Below are 23,819 nucleotides of genomic sequence, written 5' to 3'. Positions count from 1 at the left end.
TTTTCACACGCAGCAGACTGGCTAATTTTATAATGCCCAACTTCTCCCCTGTAAACTGCTCATGGAAATGAATAAACAACGTTTTTCTTCTTCTAGCAAATTTCAAGGCAATTTGTGTCTCCTGCTGGCTTTCCATAGTGCCACTCTCTTGCATTTGGTCTGAAAACAAAGAGCAGACTGAGGCTATTAGAGAGGTGCTCTCCAGCCAAAGCCACATCAACAGGCACTGCCACAGAAAATTAAAAATATATTAAAAACAAAACAACCAATCAAACCAAAAAGCTCCTTTCTCATCCTAATCCCTCAGGATAATCTCTCTGCCATAGTTTAAACTGGAATTGAACAGTCTAGCTTTCAGGCTTGGAAAGGAGTTCTCATTTTCTGTTGGGACAATAAACACTATTTCAGAGCAGGTTTGTCTAATAACCCATTCCTCCTTAGCGCAGGAAGTTTGGAGATGCTGAAACATTAGTGGGATTTCATGACTTTTGTCAGTTACCTTACCTGAATTTGTATAACTTCTCATTAATTCCAGTGGAACTAATCCTGAAGAAAGGTATTACCCCAGTGACTGATGGCAGATCCTCGCTCCTCAGAGGCTTATGAATTTAATTCACTGAGATACTTTGAAAGTTTCATCCATATTCTATATCTGCTTTTTGAAGGTATTTCAGCAAAATGTCTAGGAGCAGACAGTCAAACCCTTATGCCCACACACAAATTTATTCCAACATTTATTTTTTTAACTCCACTGCCTCACATATTTAGGATGAGTTTAGCCTAATGCCTTTAACATAAATGAGGAAATGGAAAGTTCTGTCCTTTCTCCTTAAACTGCTACAACAGTGAAGCTGGTTTTATATAAATAAATCAAATAAGGTAAAATTGAGAGTGCACAAGTACATACTGTTTTCCATGAGGAATCGTGTTTTGAAGTCATGGCCCCACCAGCCGACCAGCCTAAGGTTTTTTAAAGAAAATAAAGTAATAGAAAGCTTAATAGCTTTTAATTTAGCTTTAAGCAGCAAAAATTATATAAGATTAAGCAATATATACATTTCCAATAATACATTTTATTTCTAACAATGACATAAAAATTCAATAAATTCTATAAAGAGTTAGCACTAAAAACTTAGCATTACCATTTGAGAATTTCTCTTTTACTGCAAATAATAAAACACATCACATCTTTCAATTAACTATTGATTTTAACAATATCCATTTTCTCCTTATTCACTTCACAAACCAAAAAATAGTACAGAAATATTTCCACTGTTTGGTTCCAAGGCATTAAATTCAAAACATTCTCCCCTGCTCTTAAACTTAGTTTAATGAAAATTGAAAGCTAAAAGGAGTTATAAAATCTGACTTAGTTTCACCAAGAAAAGGACTTTTTGGTGAACAGCAAGCAAAGCAGACCTTGGAAGGAGGATTGTGTGGGCATTGCCTTATCCTTACAGCAGAGACCAGTGTGAATTCTGCACACTCTTTTATTTTCCTGAACTAAACTTATTATTTAAAAACTTTCTTTAAAATGAAACCCAAACCAGTTTAAGGCTATATTCCTTTTTTTTAAGATTGTCTCCTGAAAAAAAACCAATACAATTATTTAAAAAATAATATGTCTGAACTTGGACATTAAAATGACACTATGTTATTAACTCATATTTAATGGAAAGTATGTGTGAGGGCATTGCTACAAACAGTTTTCTAAAGCAGCTGGATGTACTGGATCACCTACTGCCAGGACACTGCAGATAAAACCGATATTGCAAAATCAGGGACTTTTTCCCCACCTCCTTTGGGTTCTCCTCTTCTTATCTCAGCACACAGTGATATCAGTGATCAATAATGCCAGTCCTACTGGAGATTCCCCTGTATCAATGCTTTTACAATATCAAGAAGTCACCATCACAGACTCCTTCCTGAACTTCACAGCTCTCTCCAGAACTGGACATATTGGACACCATTTCTGCCAAGGCTTTACTCAATTTTCCCTATGCCAGATAGCAAAATTTTAGGGGTGGCAAGACTTGCAATGATAAATAAGTCTATATGTAAAGGTCACAGTAGATCAGCCTTCCTGGAAACAAACAGGGAAAAGAAAGCCATGGCCCCTCCCTAAAGGAGCATTTTGCAGTTTGCCTAAAAGAGCTGAGCTCTGCAGAATTAAGGCCACATTTGAGTTAGAAACTTGTTATATGAATACTGCAGAGTGTAAAATAAAGTACTTCGTATTTCTGTATAACAACACAGGTTTTATGTTTACTTCTGTGAACTGCATCTAAACAGAGGCTCTACAGAAAAGGATGTTTTTTTCTTTATTGCTGCATGATGTTTTTATTATTCTGAGACCCATGAAAATTAATAGGGCAATATACATCCATTTTAAATGAGATATTACATTGCCAAAATGAATACACCCCAAATAAAGTACAAGAGGCTCTGCCCAAGCGACTCCATTACTGATGCTTTGAATCATAAAAGATATTTCAGTTATTTTATAGGAACTCTGTAATATATAGACAACATTGTACTGAAAACCCTGAATATTGCACGTTTCTGCAACAATCTGCTGATATCAATGTCTACACACATTCTATGAATTTCGAAGCTTGAAGCAGAAAAGAAATCCATGGGAACTAAAACACCAGGACAAATAGTTTGTGAGAAGGAGAAAACAATAGAATGTTCCACTTGGACCACACCCAGAAAGCAAAGACAAAATGCAGATCAATGAAACCATTATCCAGATCAGGGCTGATGAAAAACTCTCTGGTTGCACTTCAAATGCTCAAAACTCACTAATTCTGAAGTTGGCTTCAACCCAGATCTCAGCTGCAGCACCACGGAGGCAACTTGGAAAGTGAAATTTCAAAAGTTTTCCAAAATGACAGAATGAAGGATTTTTTTTAAAAAAGACAGTTTTTGCTGCCTTGCCCTTTCCTACCATAATCTGACAATTTGCTTTTCCTCTTTTTTATTTTTTCTCTTTTGGCTGTTCTAGAACTTCAGAGGTGTCACTGCAGGATGTGCACTTTGAGGCATCTCTGGTCCTACACTCTCATTGATCTAATGGTCCATATGGATGTCATGTTATTTGACATTTAAGCTGACAGGCTTCAAAGCATGGAAATTAACAAAATCTTCACAAATTATAGTGATTTGCTGTTTACAATTTTCTGTGAAAATTTTGAAATGAAGGTTGCCACCGCTATGCCAAATTTCAACCTGTTGTGATGGGAGAGAGCTAAGGTGTTAAACCCCAAACATAACGCTTTATAAATGCTCACTAAAAATAATAGGCAATAAAACTGCACATTAACTTACTGCAGTAAAATTTCTTATTAAAGAGTTGTTACTTTGCATGCAAAGTGAGCATTTTGAACTGCAGTCGCCATTTCAACTGTTCCTGCCTCAAAAACAAAGGCACCAAGATCTAAATAGATTCTGAAATCCAACTCATAACTTTTGGCAAAATGCATAAAGTGGAAGAAAATGCATAAAGTCATATATTATGTGCTTGTGATTAAAAACACCTTAAATATGTTGGCAATGGGGCTGTCAAGTTACATGCTTTCCATGGCATATAAAACCCATTGTGGGAAGTGTGTTAAAATCAGTATCAGTAAGGAGATAAAGGTCTAATTTAGCAAATGTTCCACTATAAATTTAAAAATGCAAATTTATCACAAATTTAACGTATCACTAATCAAAATTGCTATCTCACTGATAGATAGGTTTTGGTTGCAGCATCCTGCTGCCGGTCCCAGGTAGCCCCAGCAGCCTCCCAAGGCTGGTCAGCAGGGATGCTCCTGGAACCCCTCCACAGAGTACATCTCTCCATCCTGGAGAAAAAGCATATTTGAAATCCTTTGAGAAATCGTGTCTAAAATGAGAGTGAATCAGTGCCAAACTAGCTGTGTCTTTTTCTGCAAGGTGAACATGTTCTTACAAGACCATTTCAGTTAGAAAATAACCTTTTAAATAGATTGTTCCATTCTATGCCCCAAGTAAAACCATTGCCATCAGGTTGGGAGGCACCTTGAAAAACAAAATATCCCTTTCCAACCCCTGCCATGGGCAGGGACACCTTCCACTGAACCAGGCTGCTGAAGAACCCAACCAGCCTTGTCTAGATCCTCACAGTTTGATAACACTCAGACCTTCCCAGAGAATTCTGCCACTTCCAGTCTTTGCACAGAATTTTTACATGTGCCACATAAAATTTAAAGCAAACTGTTATTAATGAAATAAGAATATAATTATATATTGCCGAAAGGTTTTCAAATTCCTTTTTTATTTACTCCAAAATGTTCTCTTGTTTTACAAATCAATGAACAAAGGTTTGCTGGGCTGGAAAATGACTGCAGAATGGAACAGTATTCTCTTATTTAGTCATACTCTCTTTAAGGACATTTACACCAGGGAACAATCCCTTCAATAAGTATTTTTATTTAGCTCATTTTCCTCCTTCATATCTGTCTGCATTCAAGTGTAGCACTGGTTGTTCATAACTTGAGTCATCTCATTTGTAGTTGTATTAATGATGCAGGAGTGCAGGATATAATGATCATGATGTATGTGTAGTGTAAACATCAAAGAAGATCCAGTTAAAGAACACAGAAAAAATACAAAAAAAATTCCTCTGACCTTTGCTTCATCATTACAGATGATCATGCTACTCATTTATAATTTACAGCCTGAAGCAACACGGGTCTCATTTCCCTTCTCAGCAAGAAAAAGAGAGAGAAACTCTTGAGCAGTGATACAGAAAACAGGGAAATGCCATTAATGTGGCCCAGCTTTTACAGTCCAGGGCAATGTGTTGAAGTATCCTGTCATTATATTGTGCAAGATAATAATTTCACATCCAGAGGAAAGCAAGTTGAAAAGCTACAGGAATACGGTGTGAAATTTGTAATACTTGATTTTACATCTTCCAGCTTCACTGGGCACGGAGCAGTTTGTTTCCTCTCCTTTATCAGGTCACAAAGCGAGCTGGAAATTTCATAGTCATTATTTAGATTATATTAGGAGCTTATACCAGCAAAGCATGATATGTTTGTGAAAGGATGGATTAAGCCAAATCATAAACAGGCAGTTTGGGGCCAGGTTTTGTCCACAAAGGAGCTGATGTAACTGCTGGGTGGCAGCTAAGCTCTTCATTCACACATTGCTTTAATTTTGCAAAAGCATCCAGGTGTTGGCAAAGATTTGTTTGATCTTTTTTTTCATGTTACTGTTCCAGCCATGAGAAAGAATCAGCTCTGAGGAGTTAATGAGACTTGTCACTGCTCCCAAAGTTCATTACACAGAGCCAGGCAGATGCCATGTCTGCAAAGGCAGCCTTGTGCAGGGAAAAGAATTAAAGGGCCAAAAATAATCATTCAATTCAGTTTCTTGCAGTCTTATATGTCCACGGCTGGCTATGTGAAGAGCACATCCATGTCTCAAAACACCCTGAAGACTTAAGATAGGCAAGCAACAGGCACTGTGACACAAGTTTACAGGAAAGAGGTAACTTGTGACTTAAATATCACTCTCTTAGCAGGAAATGAGTGACAAAAACATGAGGTCTTAGAAATTAAACTGCAAGAGGGACATAGAAAGCCTGGAGACTGGAGCCAGCCTGGAGCTAGGAACAATCCACATCTGACCATCCTGGACCTTTCTCCTTCTAGGAAGGAGAATCATCCAGAGCCCAGCTTCCATATTTCAAATTCCAGGATAAAAAAACCCAAACCAAACCAAACAAACAAAAAAAAACCAAACAAAAAACCAAAAAAACCCGCAAACCAACAAATGGTACAATCAGCTCCTCAAAATCAAAAACATTTCTAAACATGCTAAATATTTTATAAACATTCTAAATATTCATCAATATATGAATCTCCAGCTCAACTGGAAGTTTAATTCCATATTCTGAGGTACATTCCTTCATTTTCCTGGGCTCCACATAATGCAATACAGATAGAAAAGGTACCCAGGACCTGGGTCCTCAGCAGGAGCATCTCCCAATGATGCTGCACTCAGTCAAAGGTCAATCCCAGAAACCAAACTCACAGAAACATTTCCCTCACCCCCTCAAATCCACCTTGCTTTCATTCAGATCTACAAACAGCTTTGCTGAGCGCAGACCTGGTCCCCAGGCTCAACAGCTGGGCTCAACTCTTTGCATTCTACTCTGCATTAATTTTATTGCAGCTTTCTAATTGCATTTTTATATGTTTTAATTTAATTTCTATGGCATTAATTTTATTGCAAGCACATGAGCATAATTGTGTTTCTTTGGATTCAATGCCAAAATTCAGAATAAATAGAATGACACATACATACATCAACTAAGAAAACAGAAAAACCTGCTCGTTGCTTTCCATGGCATATTTTTGGCTGACTGGCTGGAGTTTGAGAAGGAGTTTAAATTTTCTTTGCTATCACAGACTTGTCTGATCATTGATGAGTCATTTGGTCTCTCCATGCCTCAAGCCCTCATCTCTGGGAATTCTGCTCAGGACTGTTCTAACTCTGCAGTGAGGGATGAGAATATATTTGTTAAAATGTACTCACATATTTAACAATGAGGACCATGTAAGGATGAAGAAAAATATTTATTTGGATCATCTTATACAGGATTTTTTAATATGCAGATAAGAAAAGGGCATTTGAAGGTAAAGCTGGTATCATTTGGTTTTTTTCCCCTCCTGTCAGCCTTTCCCCAAATTATCACCTCACCCTCCAAAGTTGTTGCTAGCATTAGGTTTCTATACGTTTCAGAATCTAATATTTTTCTTGATCTAGATCACTTTACCAGCATTTCTGATAAGGTTGTAAAAAAAATTAAAAATCAATATCTCTATTGCTTAATTCCACATGGTGTTTTACAGCTATGCTGAAACAAAACAAACCCAAGTGGATGGGCAATATTATTCCACTCCACCCCACCCTCTCCATACTGAGCACCCCAGCAGGGTCCTGCTCTCACCCAGAGCTTCCCTGCTGACAGCTCCCTGAAAGGGAGAAAAGACATTTCAAATGATGCTTGAAATGATGAGGGGTCTGTTTAATCAAAACAAAGAATAATGGAAAAATAACTCTTGGTTTCATCACTGAAATCAGGAATTCGATGATTTTAACCCCCTTGTGTAGGTGAAATTCTTCCCATAGTGAGAAGCTGTCAGTTATAGAGTATCCCCACAGTATATATCTATAAGGGCTAGGATTTGCACGGGGGATTAAGGGACTTATAGCAGCTACCCCTATTAGACTGCAGCAATACTTCCAGCCTAACTCTCACAGTCTCCTTCAGAAAACCTTGCCAAGATTGCCAGAAGCTATATTTAAAGCCTTTTTTTTTCCTTCCCTTATATCTTTTTAGCTATCCTTTATCCCAAATGGTAAGCTTGGACTTGTTTCATTATTCTCTTCTGTGCAGTGCCTGTTAATTTTAAGTAGGATCTGTTGTTAGGATTTGAAAAGCTTTTGAAGCCCAGGTAATTATTAGCCTCAGACTTCTGTAGTTTAGGACTTGCACACACTCTGCTGCTTTCCTTACCCTTTTCAACTCATTACAAATGTTTCCTAATTATTAAGCATATGTGACTTGTGAGCGGCACCATATATTATTAATGGGCCAGTCTCTTAGAACTCAGTGAAAAAAAATCAAAACTCCTTATGAAAAGTTGCTACTGTGAAAGTAGTAACTTTTCATATTTAATATCAATGAGGCTTTACTTTGTCAAAGGACCAAAGTAATGTGATTGTATTAGAGGCTAATAGCATGACATTTTTCTTCTGTTAAGAGGCTTGCATTTTCAGTACCATCTAAAGGGAGACAATTTTTCTCCTCTATTTTGAGGCTTGTCTTGGTTAAAAAATAGCTAAACTCACTTTCTGCCTAGCAGCAAGTTTTAACAGCAAAGACCCAAATCCAGAAAAGCAGTCTCATAATTTAAACAATGACACTTAACTATGCAACTGCAATGGATGGAATTAAGAAACTTCTAGATTTGAGTGATCACCCTCTTTCCAAAAGTAGCTGGGCAGCTCTCGGCTCCCTGAGCTTTGCTGCTCTTCGAGGTGGGTGATTTAACAAAACTGTTGCCACAATTAGAGAGGCTCTTGGGTGAAAAACCTGTGTTTTTTGGTCAGTGGAGTACAAGGTGATTTGCAGCTCGTGGCTACATGGAGACAGAGGGTGCACACCCTCTTCCTGGATTGATTTTTACCTTGTTAGTCTTTTAGGCTCGACACAAGTGGGAATACACCAATTTCAACACGTCCATCCATATTACCCCTCCAGGTCAAAACAAAAGGAGATTGAGTTCACTTTTGCAGCAGGAAACAAGTTGCTGTGGCCAGGGCATGAGGAAGAGGAATGGCTGCAATGCTGCCAATCCAATCAGGGCCCTTTGGAGCCTCGCAGAGCTCTCCACCAAACCTCCGAGGCGCTTGCGATAAGGGACGATAATTTCATTCGCCATGATTAGGCAAAAGAAAGGTACGATCCAACAGCAGACAAAATGGGAGCCTAAATTAAATCCCAGGAGAAGATTTCACAAAAAACAAACCCCCTAAGGCTAATGAAGTTGAATTAAAAACTGTTAAATCAGCTTACGAACAACTATTATCACAAAGTGCTCATATAACACTTTCACTGGCCAAATATCAGATATATGAAAAGGGGGAATACAGCCAACAGTATGTTCACACATTTAGTAAGGGGAAATTGAATATTCTGCCTAACACCAGAAATTAAAAATCAAGCAGGGAGCCAATTTACTCATAGAGATATTAATAAAGTTCTCAGTAATTTTTATAAAGTACTGAATAGCTCTCAATTATTTTATCCTGATAAAAAAAAAAAAAAAGCATGTTATATTCTTTAAGAATTCCATAATTTTTTTTTCTAGGCTGTTTCAAACAGATTAAATTAAACAAGTGAAAGCAACAGTCCCTCCTAGAGCTACTTTTAAATGTGAATTCTGACTTAAAGGAGACTTGGATAGTTTTGATTACTATGATGCATTTGCAGAACTATACAGTCTCTGCAATCCCTTGAATAAATCTTTCAGGGGAGGATATCTAGATAAATTTCTAAATAATAAATATATCTTACTGAAATATAAAATTTTTAAGATCTGAGAAGTTGGGCTTCCTTGGGTCCTTGTTGTTTTTGAATAGACTAATCACAATATTAATGTGAGGCCTTTATAATACCAGAATCCTATTAGATAAAATGTAAGTTATCGCCTCTGCTCTTTGCCTGAAACAAGAAACAATCCACATTTGATGAGATTTTTTTTTATGGCAATGGCTAGAACTAATTGAATTCATAGTTTCAAGTGCCAGAAAATTTGCCAGTAGATCCAGTAGTTGTGTTACAAGACATTTACTAAGTGATACTGAAGGAGGAAAACTCAGATAAGTCTTTTCAGCTGAAGTCTAAGACATGAAATAATTAAGGGAAAACAGAAATGTGCATCTTTCAGATCTGTTTTAAAGAGTATCTCTTCAAAAATATTAAATTTCATCCATCACTAGAAAATAAGAACAATGTGACTTAGGGGGCTTTTTTTATTAGGCTGCAGTTGTCCAAATTTCCAGTAGCACATAAACTTAACAGTCTTATGGGGTCTAAAACAGATTTGACGTGAGGTCCAATGTAAGTATGTCATGTTTGACATGAGGTCCTACACTGGTTCCAGGAGCTCCAGGCTCTTCTCACTGCAGAAACAGGTGAGAAACATCAAATAAGGACATTTATGTGGACTCATTGTCCTGTCAGAAAATGACTGTACCTGCAACTCTGACCTTCAGCACACACTGACAAAATCTTTCTGCTCACAGTGGGTTGCTCAAAAGTCATCTCAGAAAACTGTCAGTGAAAACAGAGGGATGCTGAAAAACTAGATTTCAGTAGGAAGCTATTGCATATTTGCTCAATAATCTGTACACAGCTAAAGAAAATAATAAATTATTCTTCATGTTGAGCAGCTGTTTTTCATGGCATGGGACAGAAAGAACCTAACATTTTCCCAAAACTGTTGCACTGGTGTGATTAGATCAGTGAATTGATGTCATGCTGACTGAGAAATTAGGGAAAGAGAAAGGAAAGGGAAGACTGTGTGTTTCTCCCAGCATCTCACTAGAAACTCCTCTTCAGACACTTGAGTGAGCTCTCTACAGCTGGAACTGCCCTGCAGTTTCCACACAGTGGAAGGCTGCAAGAGGCAGCTGCCAGCAAGCACTGAAAATTACTCCGGTGAAAAATGAGGAGTAGTCACTGTGGCAGTAAAAATTTACCAGCAGCGACAAAGAGGTGTGAAAGTAAGTATTTCACAAATGGAAAGTGAGAGGAAGGGTGGCTTACAGCTTGTAGGCAAGAAGAGACAATATATGTCATGAAGGCCTCTAGGAAACTCCTGATTCAAAGATGTGTGGAGATGGGTAAGAAATAAAAGACAGCAGGCTGTGGATGTCTTTTGCTGGACTTTAAGATAAAATAGATTTGATTAAGGGAGACAAAAGAAAATTATGAAGTTTTCTGACCTGGTGAGACCTTATTTTGGTTGAGTGTTTTGAGTGTTGGAAAGAAGTTTTAACCAGGAGGAAGAGGGAGAATGGGGGCTAGAAACCCCATGAACGTGTGGAAACAAATAGGCACAAATAGTAAACCAAGCAAAAAACAACAACAACAACAACAACAACAAAAATTTCCCTTTCATAATTCCCCTGTGCATAAATCCAGAGTGTCAGCTTAGCAAAAAGTAAGAGGACTGAATTATTTCCTTAACCTGAGCAATGACATTTCAATGATCATTTGAAAATGGTTTGAGTCAGATGCTGGCTGAGACATGAATCACAACATGAGTTGTGTGTGTGACCCCAGAGCTGCAGCTAAAGCCAGACAGGTGCTCAGCCAGGTCAGGGACAGGAACAGCTCTGGGAGACATCCCAGGCACAAAACCCCATCTGAACACGTAGCTGAGAATTACAGGAACATACTTCAGGATGGAGAGAAAACTGGTGACTATTAATGGCACAAAAGTATAAAGGTTTTTGCTGGTGCTTTCAGCTTAGAGCAATTTCAAGCCATACCATGACCTCAAAGCACATTTTATATGGAGAAATTAGACACAATTTCCCACTGTGGTCTAATGAACCAATACAAAAGAATGAGCAAATCTCATTTTTAAAGGGCGTGCAGACCACAGGTTTAACTGAGAATCTTAGGAGGAAAGCTTCATAGAAAGTTCCAAAAATTCTGAAGTAGAAAAAGTGAAAAAATGATCAAACACTGAAAGTGAGTCAACATCCAGTAGGAAATCCCAGATGCAAAATTGCATTAGTTCCAGCACATTTCTGCACAGAGGTAAGTGAGCTCTTAGTGGAAATGGCAGAAAATTTACTAGAGGTTTTTTCATTAAAAATAAACTTTCCTCCCTAATATAGAAAGGTTCTGTGAGGTGGCTACAGAAACACACAGATGAATGGATAATAAAATAAATAACTCCTCTTTTTGTGATTTACTAAAAAAGCAGGCAAAGAAGGCTTTCTTTCTGTTTTCTTAGAGGTGTGTAACACCACTATGAGTGTTGCATTTCTTCAAATTAATTCAGCAGGAAGGAAGCTTGATCAAAAAAATCAAGACACAGCAAAGTGCTTTCAAAACTACCTGCCTGGAAGTGGAGAACTGAGGCACACAGAGCAGGGAGATAACAACACACGGGCTTTGAAATGCAAGGGAAAAATCACAGCAACCATCCAGACTCCAAGGAGAGCCCCGGGATCCCTTCCTTGCTAGTTAACAGGATGCAAGAGTCGCCCCCAGGCTACATTCACCTCTCCATCATGCTGAGCGTGTTGGTTCCTTTCATATGTTTGAGCAGTTGTGTCTTACACCATCCATGAGGAAGCTCCAGGCGCTGCAGATGGGAAAGGAAATGTGGAAGGAACAGAGTCACCTCCCTCTCATTCCTGAGGCTGGAAGTGGGACAGGACCATGGCACAGCACACCAAGTGATATCTCTTCGGAGTGATCCAGGAGGAAAAATGCATGGGAGTGCCCTCAGGGAATGAGAGCAGCACATTTCTTCCACACTCACCCCACAGGTGATGCTGAGTTCACACCCAGCACCATTACAATCCTTAAAATCCAGCCAGGGCAAAGATGACAAAACAAAGAGGAAGACCTTCAAGAAGGAAAGAACAAGAGGGATATTTATAATGAGAAAAGAGGTGAGATTGCTTGAAGATACAGCTTAATTACAAGGAAGGATTTGAAGGAAGAAAGAGAGAAAACGCTTGACAGAGAACAAGGAGACAATCATGGGAACCACATAAAAGGAGCTGAAGAAAAAGAATGGGAATAGATGATGCGAGTGCACATTAACCTCTCTCGTTTTTTCTCCCAGAGACTCACTCCAAAGTTAAAAAATGCTCTTGGATATTTGCCATGCAGTTGGTGAATCCGAGAACACACCCCTGCAGGCCCATCATGGATCTAGATTGGCCTAATAAATCACTTGTCCCAAGACAATGCAATTAAGCCTAATTAGCCGATAGCTTTATTCCTAAACAGTCTCTTCCCAAGGGAGGTTTTAACTTTTGGTTTCTAAATTAGCTCAAGGAGCTAAATTGCTCTCATCTCCTTGGCAAAGCAACAGTTCATTTCTACCTTAGCACAGGGTACTTCACGCACTCGGGGGACACGTGCTCACTGCAGGAGTAGTTTATTTACATTATCCCACAGTCTGAGTCCAGTAGGAGCAGGGAGAACCCTTCTGGAACCAGCAGCGTGTTCCCTGCCATCTGTCACCTTTGACTTTCCCACCTGGCTGCACTCAGCACAGCTTCCCTGAGAGTCTCTGTGCTGCTTCTCTGGATCCTCTCCTGGACCAGGACAAGGTGCTCTGTTCTGGTAAAGCTTCCAGGAGTGCTGAGATACTCAGAGGAGACAAATTCAAATGGTCAGTGAGAAATGGACATCTTGGCCTATTATATGAGTAAAGTCTGAGTAGAAGACTCAGTCTGAGTAAAAAAATCTTTCCCTGTGAGGGTGGTGAGGTCCTGATACAGGGTGCCCAGAGAAGCTGTGGCTGCCCCTGGATCCCTGGAAGTGTCCCAGGCCAGGCTGGATGGAGCCTGGAGCAACCTGGGATAGTGGAAGGTGTCCCTGCCCATGGCAGGGAGTGGAATTGGATGGGCTTTAAGGTCCTTCCCAACCAAAATCATTCTATAATCCCATGATACCTAGAAGCATTCTAAACAAGATCAGTGTTAGTTCTTTCCAGTACAGTAGATATAAAACAACCTTCCAAATCCTTTTATGACTGTCCCTTGCTTCCAACTCACACTCCTCCAAAGTTACATTATTTTCAGCAGTTTTACAGGGGCTCTTTATTTTGGGGATTATGTGACTCTAATTCAAAAAAATACTAACGTAATATCTCCTCATAAATCAAGAAAATGAGCAAAGAAAAACTCAGCAGGAGCTACCAGTCCTAGAAGGTGTAGAGTAACCTCTTGCAAAACAGTTACTGGAGAGAGAAGATTTGCACTGGAGCAGGATGGTGATCCAGAGCACCTGGGAAAAATGGGAAGGGGAAAGTATAAGGAGCTGGAGTAGCATATTTCTGTTTATCTGACACCAGGGTTAGAGTTCACACACCAAAAAAAGCTGTGCAAGTCTCTATAAAGAAGCAGCAGGAAGCTATCTGTGCTCTGGCATTTTCATTGGCATCAAAATTCCAAAAGGGGAAGTAGGATAAGAAAAAGAGTTGAAATATCCCCTCTGTGAAGAAATTGGCTGAAGATGCCTTTTTTTCCTCAAAGCTAATATGAAAACCTTTTTGCTTCTTGCTCTTTTAAACTTTTTTTTTATCCTGTGGTAAAAGCCAACACATTCTTTGGACATCAACTGTTTCCTGCACATGCAGCATTTCTTCACATCACAGAAACTTTTCACTTTTAAACACTACCTGCTGCTAGTGTGGGCTAAAGTCTTGCTAAATCCCTCCATTTTAAGCACTGTAGAGTTTTCATTTAATCCTCTGCAAAGGTTTATCTATTATTTTCCTGACTGCTTTACATACATTTATTTCCCTTTCATCTGTTTAAATTGTGCCTTACTTTTACTTAGTTTACTGTCTCAGGGCTCTGCAAATGTGTCTCCTCGTGTCCCTTTCACCCCTTGACAGCAGAGCTGAACCTGTTGCCCATCTACAGCTTCAAACACCCTGCTGGGAACACCTGACTCAAGCATCTTCTCCCCCAGGTGCTCACAAACATTCACATTTCATTACAGCTAAATTGCTTGGTAATTCAAGTTATCCTTTTTATAAATGGAGAATTAGGGAGGGAGTAAAAAATTTCAAAAATTAAAATGGGAACTTTTCTGGAGCTCAAACAGCTAGACAAGCAAATTTTCAGTATTAGTAGGTCACTCCAGTGCTCTCTGTGTGTTGGAAACCTCCCCTCTGCAACACTTAACATGGAAACCTGGTGGCACAGGCTCAGCCTGCATTGACCTGATGCTTTCAGTAGTATTTCATAGTCTGCTCTCTCCAGGTTCTTTTTTTTTTTTTTTTTTTTTTTGTTTTAGTTGAAACCTTCCCATAAAGAAATCACTCTCACACAATTAACCAGGAATATATTGCATTGTGATATATAGAGCAGGTATTAAAAAAGCTATTTGAGTATTAAGAGAGACTTCAGAGGAGGTGAGATCATGGGAGAATGGGGACAGATCAGACCCATATATGTCAGATTGATTCAGTGTCGCTGCTCTAAGGAGAAAGATGGGGACTAGCAAAGGACTACCCCACATGCTTGGGTACAGATGTTAACTGGGCTGGTTACAACATGTTCTTTTAGATTCACGGCCCCTGCAGTGAGTTAGAGAACCGTCCCAAGCTAAGCCAAGGTGTTTGCAGGACTAGAGGATGGTGTTTACAATGACACAAAACAGCAGGACACAGCAGATTCTCTCACCCTCTACTTCCATCCGATCTAAAAATCAAGCCCTGCCCTCAGACATAAATCCTTTCCCAATATATTGAATTACAAACTTTATAACTCTTGTGGGAAGCTGGCACTTCCATGAAGAAGAGTGGGACTGGTTTGCCTTTTGTCTGCTGGGACATGCCAAGGTATTATTGATTTACATCAGGTTTGGGTTGTGGAGGTTTGCAGCGAGGCAGCCCCAAAGCAGAAACAGCTCTGGCATCGCCTCATGTACTGATGGTAAGGCTATTAAATACTTTAAATATTTTAACAATTCTATCCCAAGTTGCATTTTAAAAGAAAGCAGGAAATAAATGTTTTGTTGTTGGAGGGAGCAGCTGGAGAGGAACCCAGTTTCTTAAACTGGGCATAAGACAAAGCATACTCACAAAATTAGGAGAAGTTAAACCAAAATACCTAAATTCCTTTGGTGATGTGCACTAGCTGGGTTTGGGGAGTTTTAAAATGAGATTTTGGACTGAGCTGTTTTATTTTCAACAAGTCCTTTTTGCCCCAGCCTCAGACAGCAAAAGACAAATGTTCTGCCTCTCTGAATTACAGTCAGAACACACATTTTCCCATTAAGACCCAATAGATTATTTCCATATTAAAATAACTACCTAGTCGATAACTTGCAGGAAATATGAAGGATGAGACAAATTAGAAAAATTTATATAGGTGAGTAAAAATTGACTCACCTAAAACCATCCGTGAGTTAGAACAGTATTTCAGACAGCTCAAACGACAAAAGGGTGTCAGCTGGATTGGAATTTAATTCCCTGCTTATGTGTGGGCTGAGGTGCAAAGAAACAAGTGCTTGGTGCCTCGTTCTTGACTGAAGTATTGTGGCCACTGGGTGTCATCCTTGTTTCAGATGACAGCCAGAGACTCTGCGGCTACAGCACAGAGCCTGCAACTTCCCGAGCAGTTAAATCCCACTCTATTTGATTGTACAACATACAGCAAATTGCTCTGCATTTAAATCAGCTATGCAATTGAATACTTTGACATAGACAAATTCTCCTTTGTCTCAGTGCCTTATTTGGAGGCCTGAAATGGTTGGTTGATGCAGGAAAAAAAGAAAAGTACTGTAACCGGGGCATAGGAACTACAAACAATTTGATGAGTGATTATCAAATCTCAGGAAATATGAAATAACTGTGATTAAATAATGCAGAAGGTCGATGCAGGAAGTTTGGAATTATATCCTTAATTTGTCCACAGGCTGGAAAAGCTTATTCCATATAGGTAATTTCATTTAAGATATTCAGTAGACAAATTATGAAAAAGCTGATTCAGGAAAAACTAATCTAAACTCTTACCTACAATACCTAGCTAGTAACCTCAGAAAAGTACCAAAATGTCATCAAGGAGGAAAAAAGACTGAAGGTCCTTGATATTTTATTCATTCCACCTCTAGATATTCTGTAATTTTTCACTTTTTTTCCACTGTTCAGCATCTTCCCAGTTCCCCACAACCAGGATCAATGGGAGCCACACAATCAGGTGTGGCCATGGGAGCAATGCCTGCACCTGGCAACAGGGGAGCAAGAAAAGAACCTTTCCAGAAGAAATATCCAGATATCCAGTATGTTTTGCCTGTGTTCACATATAAGGCTGGAATCAGCTCACAACAGGTCATATGTCATCCTAATGAGTTTTCTGTTATGGGTGACTGAAAAGAACTTATCAGCATTATTTTGTTATCTCCTGGGAGTCTAGACAGTCTGAAACCAGCACATAGTAAAGCTGCTTATTATAATATTATTTGTCTCTGGAACCTGATTTAGTTTCCATTCTTCAAGCTAAAATAAAAGGAAGTGCCAGCAATCTCTCCAAGCATTACAGCCAGAAATGTTTACATTTGTCAGTGCATTAAAAGTATTTATCCCACTGTTCTTAATATACATAGATAGAGTATAGCCATAGAATGGCTTAAATAACAGGTATTTTTGTTAATGCAGCTAACCTCAGCTGATAGCTCAGCTTTCCATGGATTACACAGTCTTTCAGAACAGATCTCCATGTAATACTTCCTAGCTTTTCCAGTGGATATAATTGTAATGAAAACATGCCACTACTAAAGAGCTATTAGGCACAGAGTTGAAAATGTCTTTGATTTTGTTCACCAACCAAAGACTTCAATGATTATTTAAAATCCATTTTTAAGGGAAGATGTTAAATAGTCTCTTTATAGTCTCACAGATGTGATTTAGAATTCTTGTCTTTAATATTATCAACACTCTCTTTTATGGTTCTATTTAATTAAGAACTGGTACCAGACTTATAGAAGGAAATGTATTTTAGATGGGAGCACATGCATTAGCAATTTCAAAATTTACTAAAGTTAGTGTGAAACAACCCATCTGAAGTAACAAAGTCAGATAACCAAATTGTCAAAATGTTTACTACCCTTTTCACTGAAGCAATAAATCAGTAACAAATGAGTTTTTATTGAAACAGGATTTTTCCTCTATTTCTATAAATATATGCATAGTTACGCATGCCCATATTCCATGGTTAGGAATCTATACAATTTCACTTTCAGATCTCAATTCTGAAAGGGAAGGTTCTTTCCCATTTAAACTTCACAGCACCTTTTATTTGGGAATTTATTATTGGAGAAATACTTACGTTGGTTTAATACTCTTGGAATGCTTTTCATGAATGTAGGCACCAGCAAGGCCTCCTGCTCCAGAATTCAAATACTGCAAAGAATAAATCAACATGTACATGTCATGTTCATTATATGTAAAGTTCCCTCACCCTGATCTATAAAACAAACCAATTTTAACATTTCTAGTGGTTTCTAGATGAAGACATTAGCATTTGTCACAAAGTGCTGATGGAGGTAAAAGCAGACGTATTTTTTCAGATTAGTTTTAAAAGTACCTCTCTTGGCTTACATGCAGTATTTGAGGTCTAAGAGGCCAGAAAATTGAAGTACATCTGAAACTGTTCCATATATATATATACAGCAAAGTCATGAAACAATTAATCTATGTCTGACAAGTTTTAATCTCACTAGGAGTCAAAGGAACTAAAGATACTCTGTGATATGAACTTATTAAACCTTGTTCTGTGATCTGAAATTATTAAAGCTTAGACAAGAATACTCTTATTTAGGGATGACATAATAAAATATTATAGCTGTGAGACATTCTTGGTGTGAGAAATAAGAGAGGAACCTCTGATTCCCATGTCCACAGGGCAGATGTTTAACCACCACCAGTGGCCAGTCTCAGATCCACAAGACCTTGTAGGTCATTGCCACTCTTACTTTTTGGAACCACTCATAACAAAGGCACCATTAAAGTCAGTGCCCATCTCTTTGTTGTGGCAAATTCAAAGATTCAACCAAGTCTTGCTCAACTGTTCAGGTGCAGCTCTTACTCACCTGACCTGTGTGCTGACCCATGAGATAAGTGACAATATGGAATCTGTTTTACCTTGTAGGAGCACCAGCAGGCAAAATCTACTCCCCAGTCATGCAAATGAAGCTCTACATTCCCAACAGCATGAGCCAGGTCAAATCCAACAAGGCATCCCTGCAGGAAAGAGATGATTATTAGGTTACTTATTAAGATAATCATCACTGTGAGATTATTTTGAAAATAACTCCTTCAGAGCTTAACTTTCTCTTGGTATTTAGGCTACCTGGAGACTTCTTACAGAAGCAGAGAGTGATAGGACAAGTGTGAATGGATTTAAACTCAAAGAGGAGAGATTTAGGTTAGATGCTAGGAAGAAATATTTTTCTGTGAGGGTGGTGAGACACTGGAACAAGTTACTCAGAGAAGCTGTGGCTGCCCAATTCCTGGAAGTGTTCAAGGCCAGGCTGGATGGGCTTGGAGCAACCTGGGATAGTGGAAGGTGTCCGTGCCCGTGGCAGGGGGCTGGAACAAGCCAATCCTTAATGTCCCTTCCAACCCAAACCCTTCTATAGATTAATCTATAGAAACAAGTTTTCTATGCCACAGATACATGTAGAAATCAGCAATTTTTCTGTGATTTGTCTTCAAGGATGCTTGGATAGGGCTTAGATATCTGAGGTTTTGATTGTGCAGTGAAGTGGAATCACTTGAAATGAGTACTGAGAACAAATGCATAAACAAAAAACTTCCTGTATGGCACAATGAACTCCAGGCAGAGACAAAGCAGAAATGGTCATAATGATGCCAATTACCCATGAACAATTGCATTCCAATAAATATTCATGGTCAAGGCCACCCTGGTATTTAAAAGAGGAGGACCTTGCTCTTTGGGAATCCTAATGGATGAGATAGCAGCTTATGCAATGCCTTGATCTTCAATAACTTTTATACTTGTTATTAAAAAGAAAGATTCTGTCATTTCTCTGTGAAAAGTCTTGTATTTGCCATAACCACAATTTGCACAGGACACTGGGGAAAAGTTGGGGAGGGGGGGAACCACAATATCTAAGGACTGAGAGATTTCTAGATCTAAAAGTATGAGTTTTACACATAAAATAACCACTGGATGGCAGCATTTTTAAACTAAAAAGTTATTCTAAGCTTTGCTATCTATTTAAGAGCAGAGAAATAAAACTGCTTTTTGTGCCTGGACTACAAATTAAATGCTATTTTACATTTTGCTTTTAAAACACAAACAGCTTGCTTGCAAGCAGCAGGGTAGGAATAAGAGTGAGAGCACAGGCTTCAGAAAAAATCAACGTCCAATAATAAAAGAAAGGGTTTTTTAAAGAATCTCCTGCTGTTTCTTGCATGGAGGGAGTCTTAGCTAAATTATTTAAGAGGTACTTTGGTATATTTAATCTTCTGTATAAACTAGATAACAATTTGTACGGAGCAGCATTTTAAGAAGATGTGACACGTTAATTTTAATGGAGACATTTGTGAAGTTATCAGCTTGAAAAGTTGCTCCAAAATGATGGGAAGAAAACTCACTGCCATAGCATTTACATGATCTAAATGTTGGAACTAGAGTCCCAACAAATAGCCGTGGTGGCTTGATTTCACAGGGACACCCAGAACTGAGTTAAGAGAGATCAGCTGAAACGGTGAAGATAATGCAGAGAGGCAGGGGCATGCTGAATTCCAATGGGAATGCTCTCATTCAGGGACAAAATGGCTTTGGATCACTGAAATCAGCTCCAACAAACTAAATCCAATTTCCAGTGAATGAGGAGGTTCTCGTAGGGTTTTAAGGCATTAACTTCAAAACTTCATTTGACTGGATTTAAACCTGAACAGGTACGTGCATCCCACACAAACTTTTGGGAGCAATTCTATGACAGATTCGCTGGTTTCAGTGGAAACCAGGAATAACAGATGAGGCATAAGCAGAATGTGTGTGTCTGACTGTACATTAGCAAAATTGAAACAAAAAAAAACCCCAAACAACAACAACAAAAAAAAAAAAAAGGAAGTTGCTCATAAAGAAAAAGCATGTAAGAAATTTAATCCTATAAATCATGTGCCAAAATCAGTTATCCTTTCCCTGTCAGTACGCCATATACTCTATAAAAAATTATGTTCAACCCCATAATATCAAATTATGAAAATACAGCAGGTGGGAGGTAGAAGGAGACACCTTGGGACAGCAACAGGTTGGATGCCCTAACAATAATGAGGTTCCATAACCACATCCACACGTGTGACCTTGGCATGGACAAATGTTCTTGGGCACCAACAGTGGCTGCAATAGATCAGCTCAGACCCACTGTAGGCTCAGAGCCCACAAAAAAGGAAGGTCATTCACATATCACCCATGGGTCATCCTCCTGAACTCCCTTAGCCACTCCCCACCACTTTGAAGCTGGTTGGCAGATCCTACTGGGCACTGTGTAACAAGATTGAGGCACGGGAAATTCGGGTTCAGTGCTGGCAGGGTTCCTGCATCGGCTCAGAAACGCCCACTCGCACCAGTTTGTTCGAGTCGTTGTCTGCAAGATGGGTTGTGCTGGTTTGCTTTCCCAGGGAGGTGTCTGGCACTTGAGTCACACAAACAGCAAATGTTTAGCCACACAGATTGCACGGAAAAAGTAAAACAAACTGAAGCAGCTCTCCCCGCTGAAGGCACGCAGAACCAGGACTGCGTGGGAACCGCGCTTCCCCAACTGGGGCGAACAGAGCTCTCCATCTGCTCCGGGCAAAGGAGAGGACACGTGCTCTCCCCTGCCTCTTCCGTTTTATTCCAACATCTAAAAGTCATTTCTGCCAAGTGTCTGGGTAGCTGCTGATAACCAGCAGGTAACAACTCAGCATGGACAATGACATTTGGAGAGAGGGAGAGAAATGACAGCTTCACACCAGCAAAGCTGGGACATTTAGAAAGAGAGACAGGAAAGAAATGAAGATGAAGGATCTTAAAGCTCTTCCTACTGGGACCCAAGAGATTAAAATATTTTACATAATGGTACAGAGTCAGTGGAAAGTACAATATAACTTATGAAATGAAAATTGTATTTGAAAGGCAGAGTCTCCTAAAAGTCAGCCATTTCTTCACTTGTAGAAGAATAAAACAACTCAGCCTCCTCCATCCTCTAGAGCAAGCTTGAAAGTACGAAACAAGGAAAACTGTTACATCCTCCTCAGCCTGCTGATGAGTCTCTTGCACAATACGTAGTAATTTCGATTTATCTGAGAGACCTTAGATGGAAAAATAGCCTGAGGTAATTTTTCAAGCTTAATTTAGTTCATTTAATATTTAATGACTTAATGAAGCTGTCTATGTGCAGAGCTTTCACTCTGGGAGGAATCTTAATGTACGCAGAGAACTTAGGAAATTGGCTTAAAAAATGTAAAAGGAAATCAGTAACTTAATTCATAAATGATTGACCTCAAGAATCCTAGGACATTTTCCAGGCCTCCAGAGCTCACAGCTCAAATCTCTAGCCAAGCCCTGATAGGGCACAACACTGTGGGACTTTATTTCAATAGTACATTAAAAGAATTATTAAGACCATCTGTGTAGGAATTTCTGACATACTGCCTGACAAGTGACTTTTTTTTTTTCCCATCTTCTTCTCAAATAGCATTTTCACCTTGTATTTTCCCTTTCTGATTTTTTTGCTTGTCAGCTCTCCCCAACCTATTTTCTGTTCAGGAGCGTAGGGTCATTCACCACCCTTCATCCCTAGGAAGGAGAACCTTACATTTTTGCTACAAACATGATTTTTCAGCCTTATTTGCTTTTAAAAGAACTTTCAGCCTATCTGTGACAATACGTTGACTAGAGGACAGTTCTGGATTCATCAGGTCCAGAATCTCTTGAAGGAGATATGGTAAGTCCAATTAAAGCTATGTATAGATACATAGACACTAGTGATTCTGCTTCAGCATTTGTTTTGGTTTTCCTCTAATCCAACAGCAGCTCCTAACTCCAGCTTTGGCCTGGGGAAAGAGGAGAGGAGCCAATTCTTTTGAAAACCCCACATTTCAGGCATTTTGATAACCAGAAGCTCTGAGTCCAAGATAAGAAGAAGGGAGCAGAAATGCTTCTTACCAACAGAAACTCTTCATGAATCAACAGTTTCATGTAAATATTTGTGATAAGCAGATGTTGAAGTGTGGTGTAACAGTTTCTTACATAGAGGGTTTGTATAAACATATAAACATCACTTAACCTGTGGGCAGAATCTGTAAGGACATTGAGCTGAGTGTATCTGACAGGAGGGAAATAAAAACATGGCTGGCTCATGATTTTTAAGCCTTAAGGGTACTCAAACAGTTCTTCAGGTTGAATTAATTTTGCTTTTTCAGTATACCAATGATATTTTAGTTCATTAATCTACCTGGATCTCAATCCTGCACACTTGAACCACTAGAAATTCAATTTGATGGTCTGTTTTTTTCTTTCTCTCTCTTGAAAAATCAGCGGACGAAGAGATTCATGTCTATATTATGTCATTTCTAACAGGCATTCAGATGGAAACAGGCCTTTGACATCTGCCTGTTCCTGCTGGAATGCTGAATTGCTGTCACAAATTGCTCTCCTTCAGAAACATGATACAGTCTCTGGGTAAAGTGTGTGGTGTTTTTGTGTGCATCCCTGTGGAAGTCCATACCCCTGAGTTAATACTATTATTATTATTATTTGCACTGCTTTGCAAAAATTTTAATCTTTCTCCACCAAGTTCTGGTTATCTCCTCAGATTTTATAAACATCAAATCCATTTTCCCTCTATGTTATAAGCAGTGAGTAATAAGCTCTCTCCCAGAACACCACTTTGGGGCAGTTTAGAGCTATCAGAAACTGCATCTCTTCCACGCATCCAATTCTGCAGCCCACAGTCCAGAGAGCATCTTTGCAGAGGTGGCAAAGCAATAGGTTTTTCCCAGGTTGTTCATCTTTATGGAAAGGAAGGAAGATTTTTCTCTCTCTTTCTCAGACACCTTTCAGACACATCACAGAGAGGCTTTCTGGGAAGCAGCACTGAAGACATGTAGGTGTTGGCAGCTGAACGAAAGCTCTGCTGCCACCAGGAGAGAGAGAGCAGAGCAGTGGGTGGCATCATCCTGTTAATAACCTGTCTTCCCTTTCTAACATTCCAGCACGGTGGAATTGTGATTTTTTTGTGGTCAGCAAAGTGCTGGCAGGCACTCCAGAAAAGCACCATGATGGTGCTGCTTTTTGAGCTCCTGCACAAACCCACTTCCCCTGCAGCTGACTCCCCACATTTCACATTTCTTTTCACCCTGCTTTTCTATATCCCTGTCAGAAGTTGGTTTTGTTTTATGCTGTTTTTAACACTGGGTTTTAACACCAGGTGCTGCTCTGTGAGAACATTCCCTTTTTATATCCCACGGGCCCTGCACCAGCTCTCACAC

General features: G+C 39.2%; 1 protein-coding gene across 5 annotated transcripts in view; it reads right to left on the bottom strand.

Moving 5' to 3' along the window:
* KYNU (kynureninase) overlaps positions 1–23,819 on the bottom strand; it is a 79,160-nt gene that overhangs the window by 18,516 nt on the left and 36,825 nt on the right. For 4 of the 5 annotated variants that reach the window (XM_072931734.1, XM_072931736.1, XM_030278120.4 and 1 more), the window contains exons 9-11: positions 18,456–18,554; positions 17,641–17,714; positions 908–960 (exon numbers count right to left, since the gene is read on the bottom strand). In XM_072931734.1, the coding sequence (XP_072787835.1) occupies positions 908–960; positions 17,641–17,714; positions 18,456–18,554 (226 nt within the window). Of the gene's footprint in view, positions 1–907; positions 961–13,409; positions 13,589–17,640; positions 17,715–18,455; positions 18,555–23,819 lie in introns of those variants that run through there. The other variant, XM_072931737.1, reaches the window with a different exon arrangement.

Source organism: Taeniopygia guttata, chromosome 7 (assembly GCF_048771995.1).
Source record: "Taeniopygia guttata chromosome 7, bTaeGut7.mat, whole genome shotgun sequence".
Lineage (NCBI taxonomy): Eukaryota > Metazoa > Chordata > Aves > Passeriformes > Estrildidae > Taeniopygia > Taeniopygia guttata.
The sequence above is the reverse complement of the archived record's forward strand: the minus strand, read 5'-3'. Positions and strand labels throughout refer to the sequence as shown.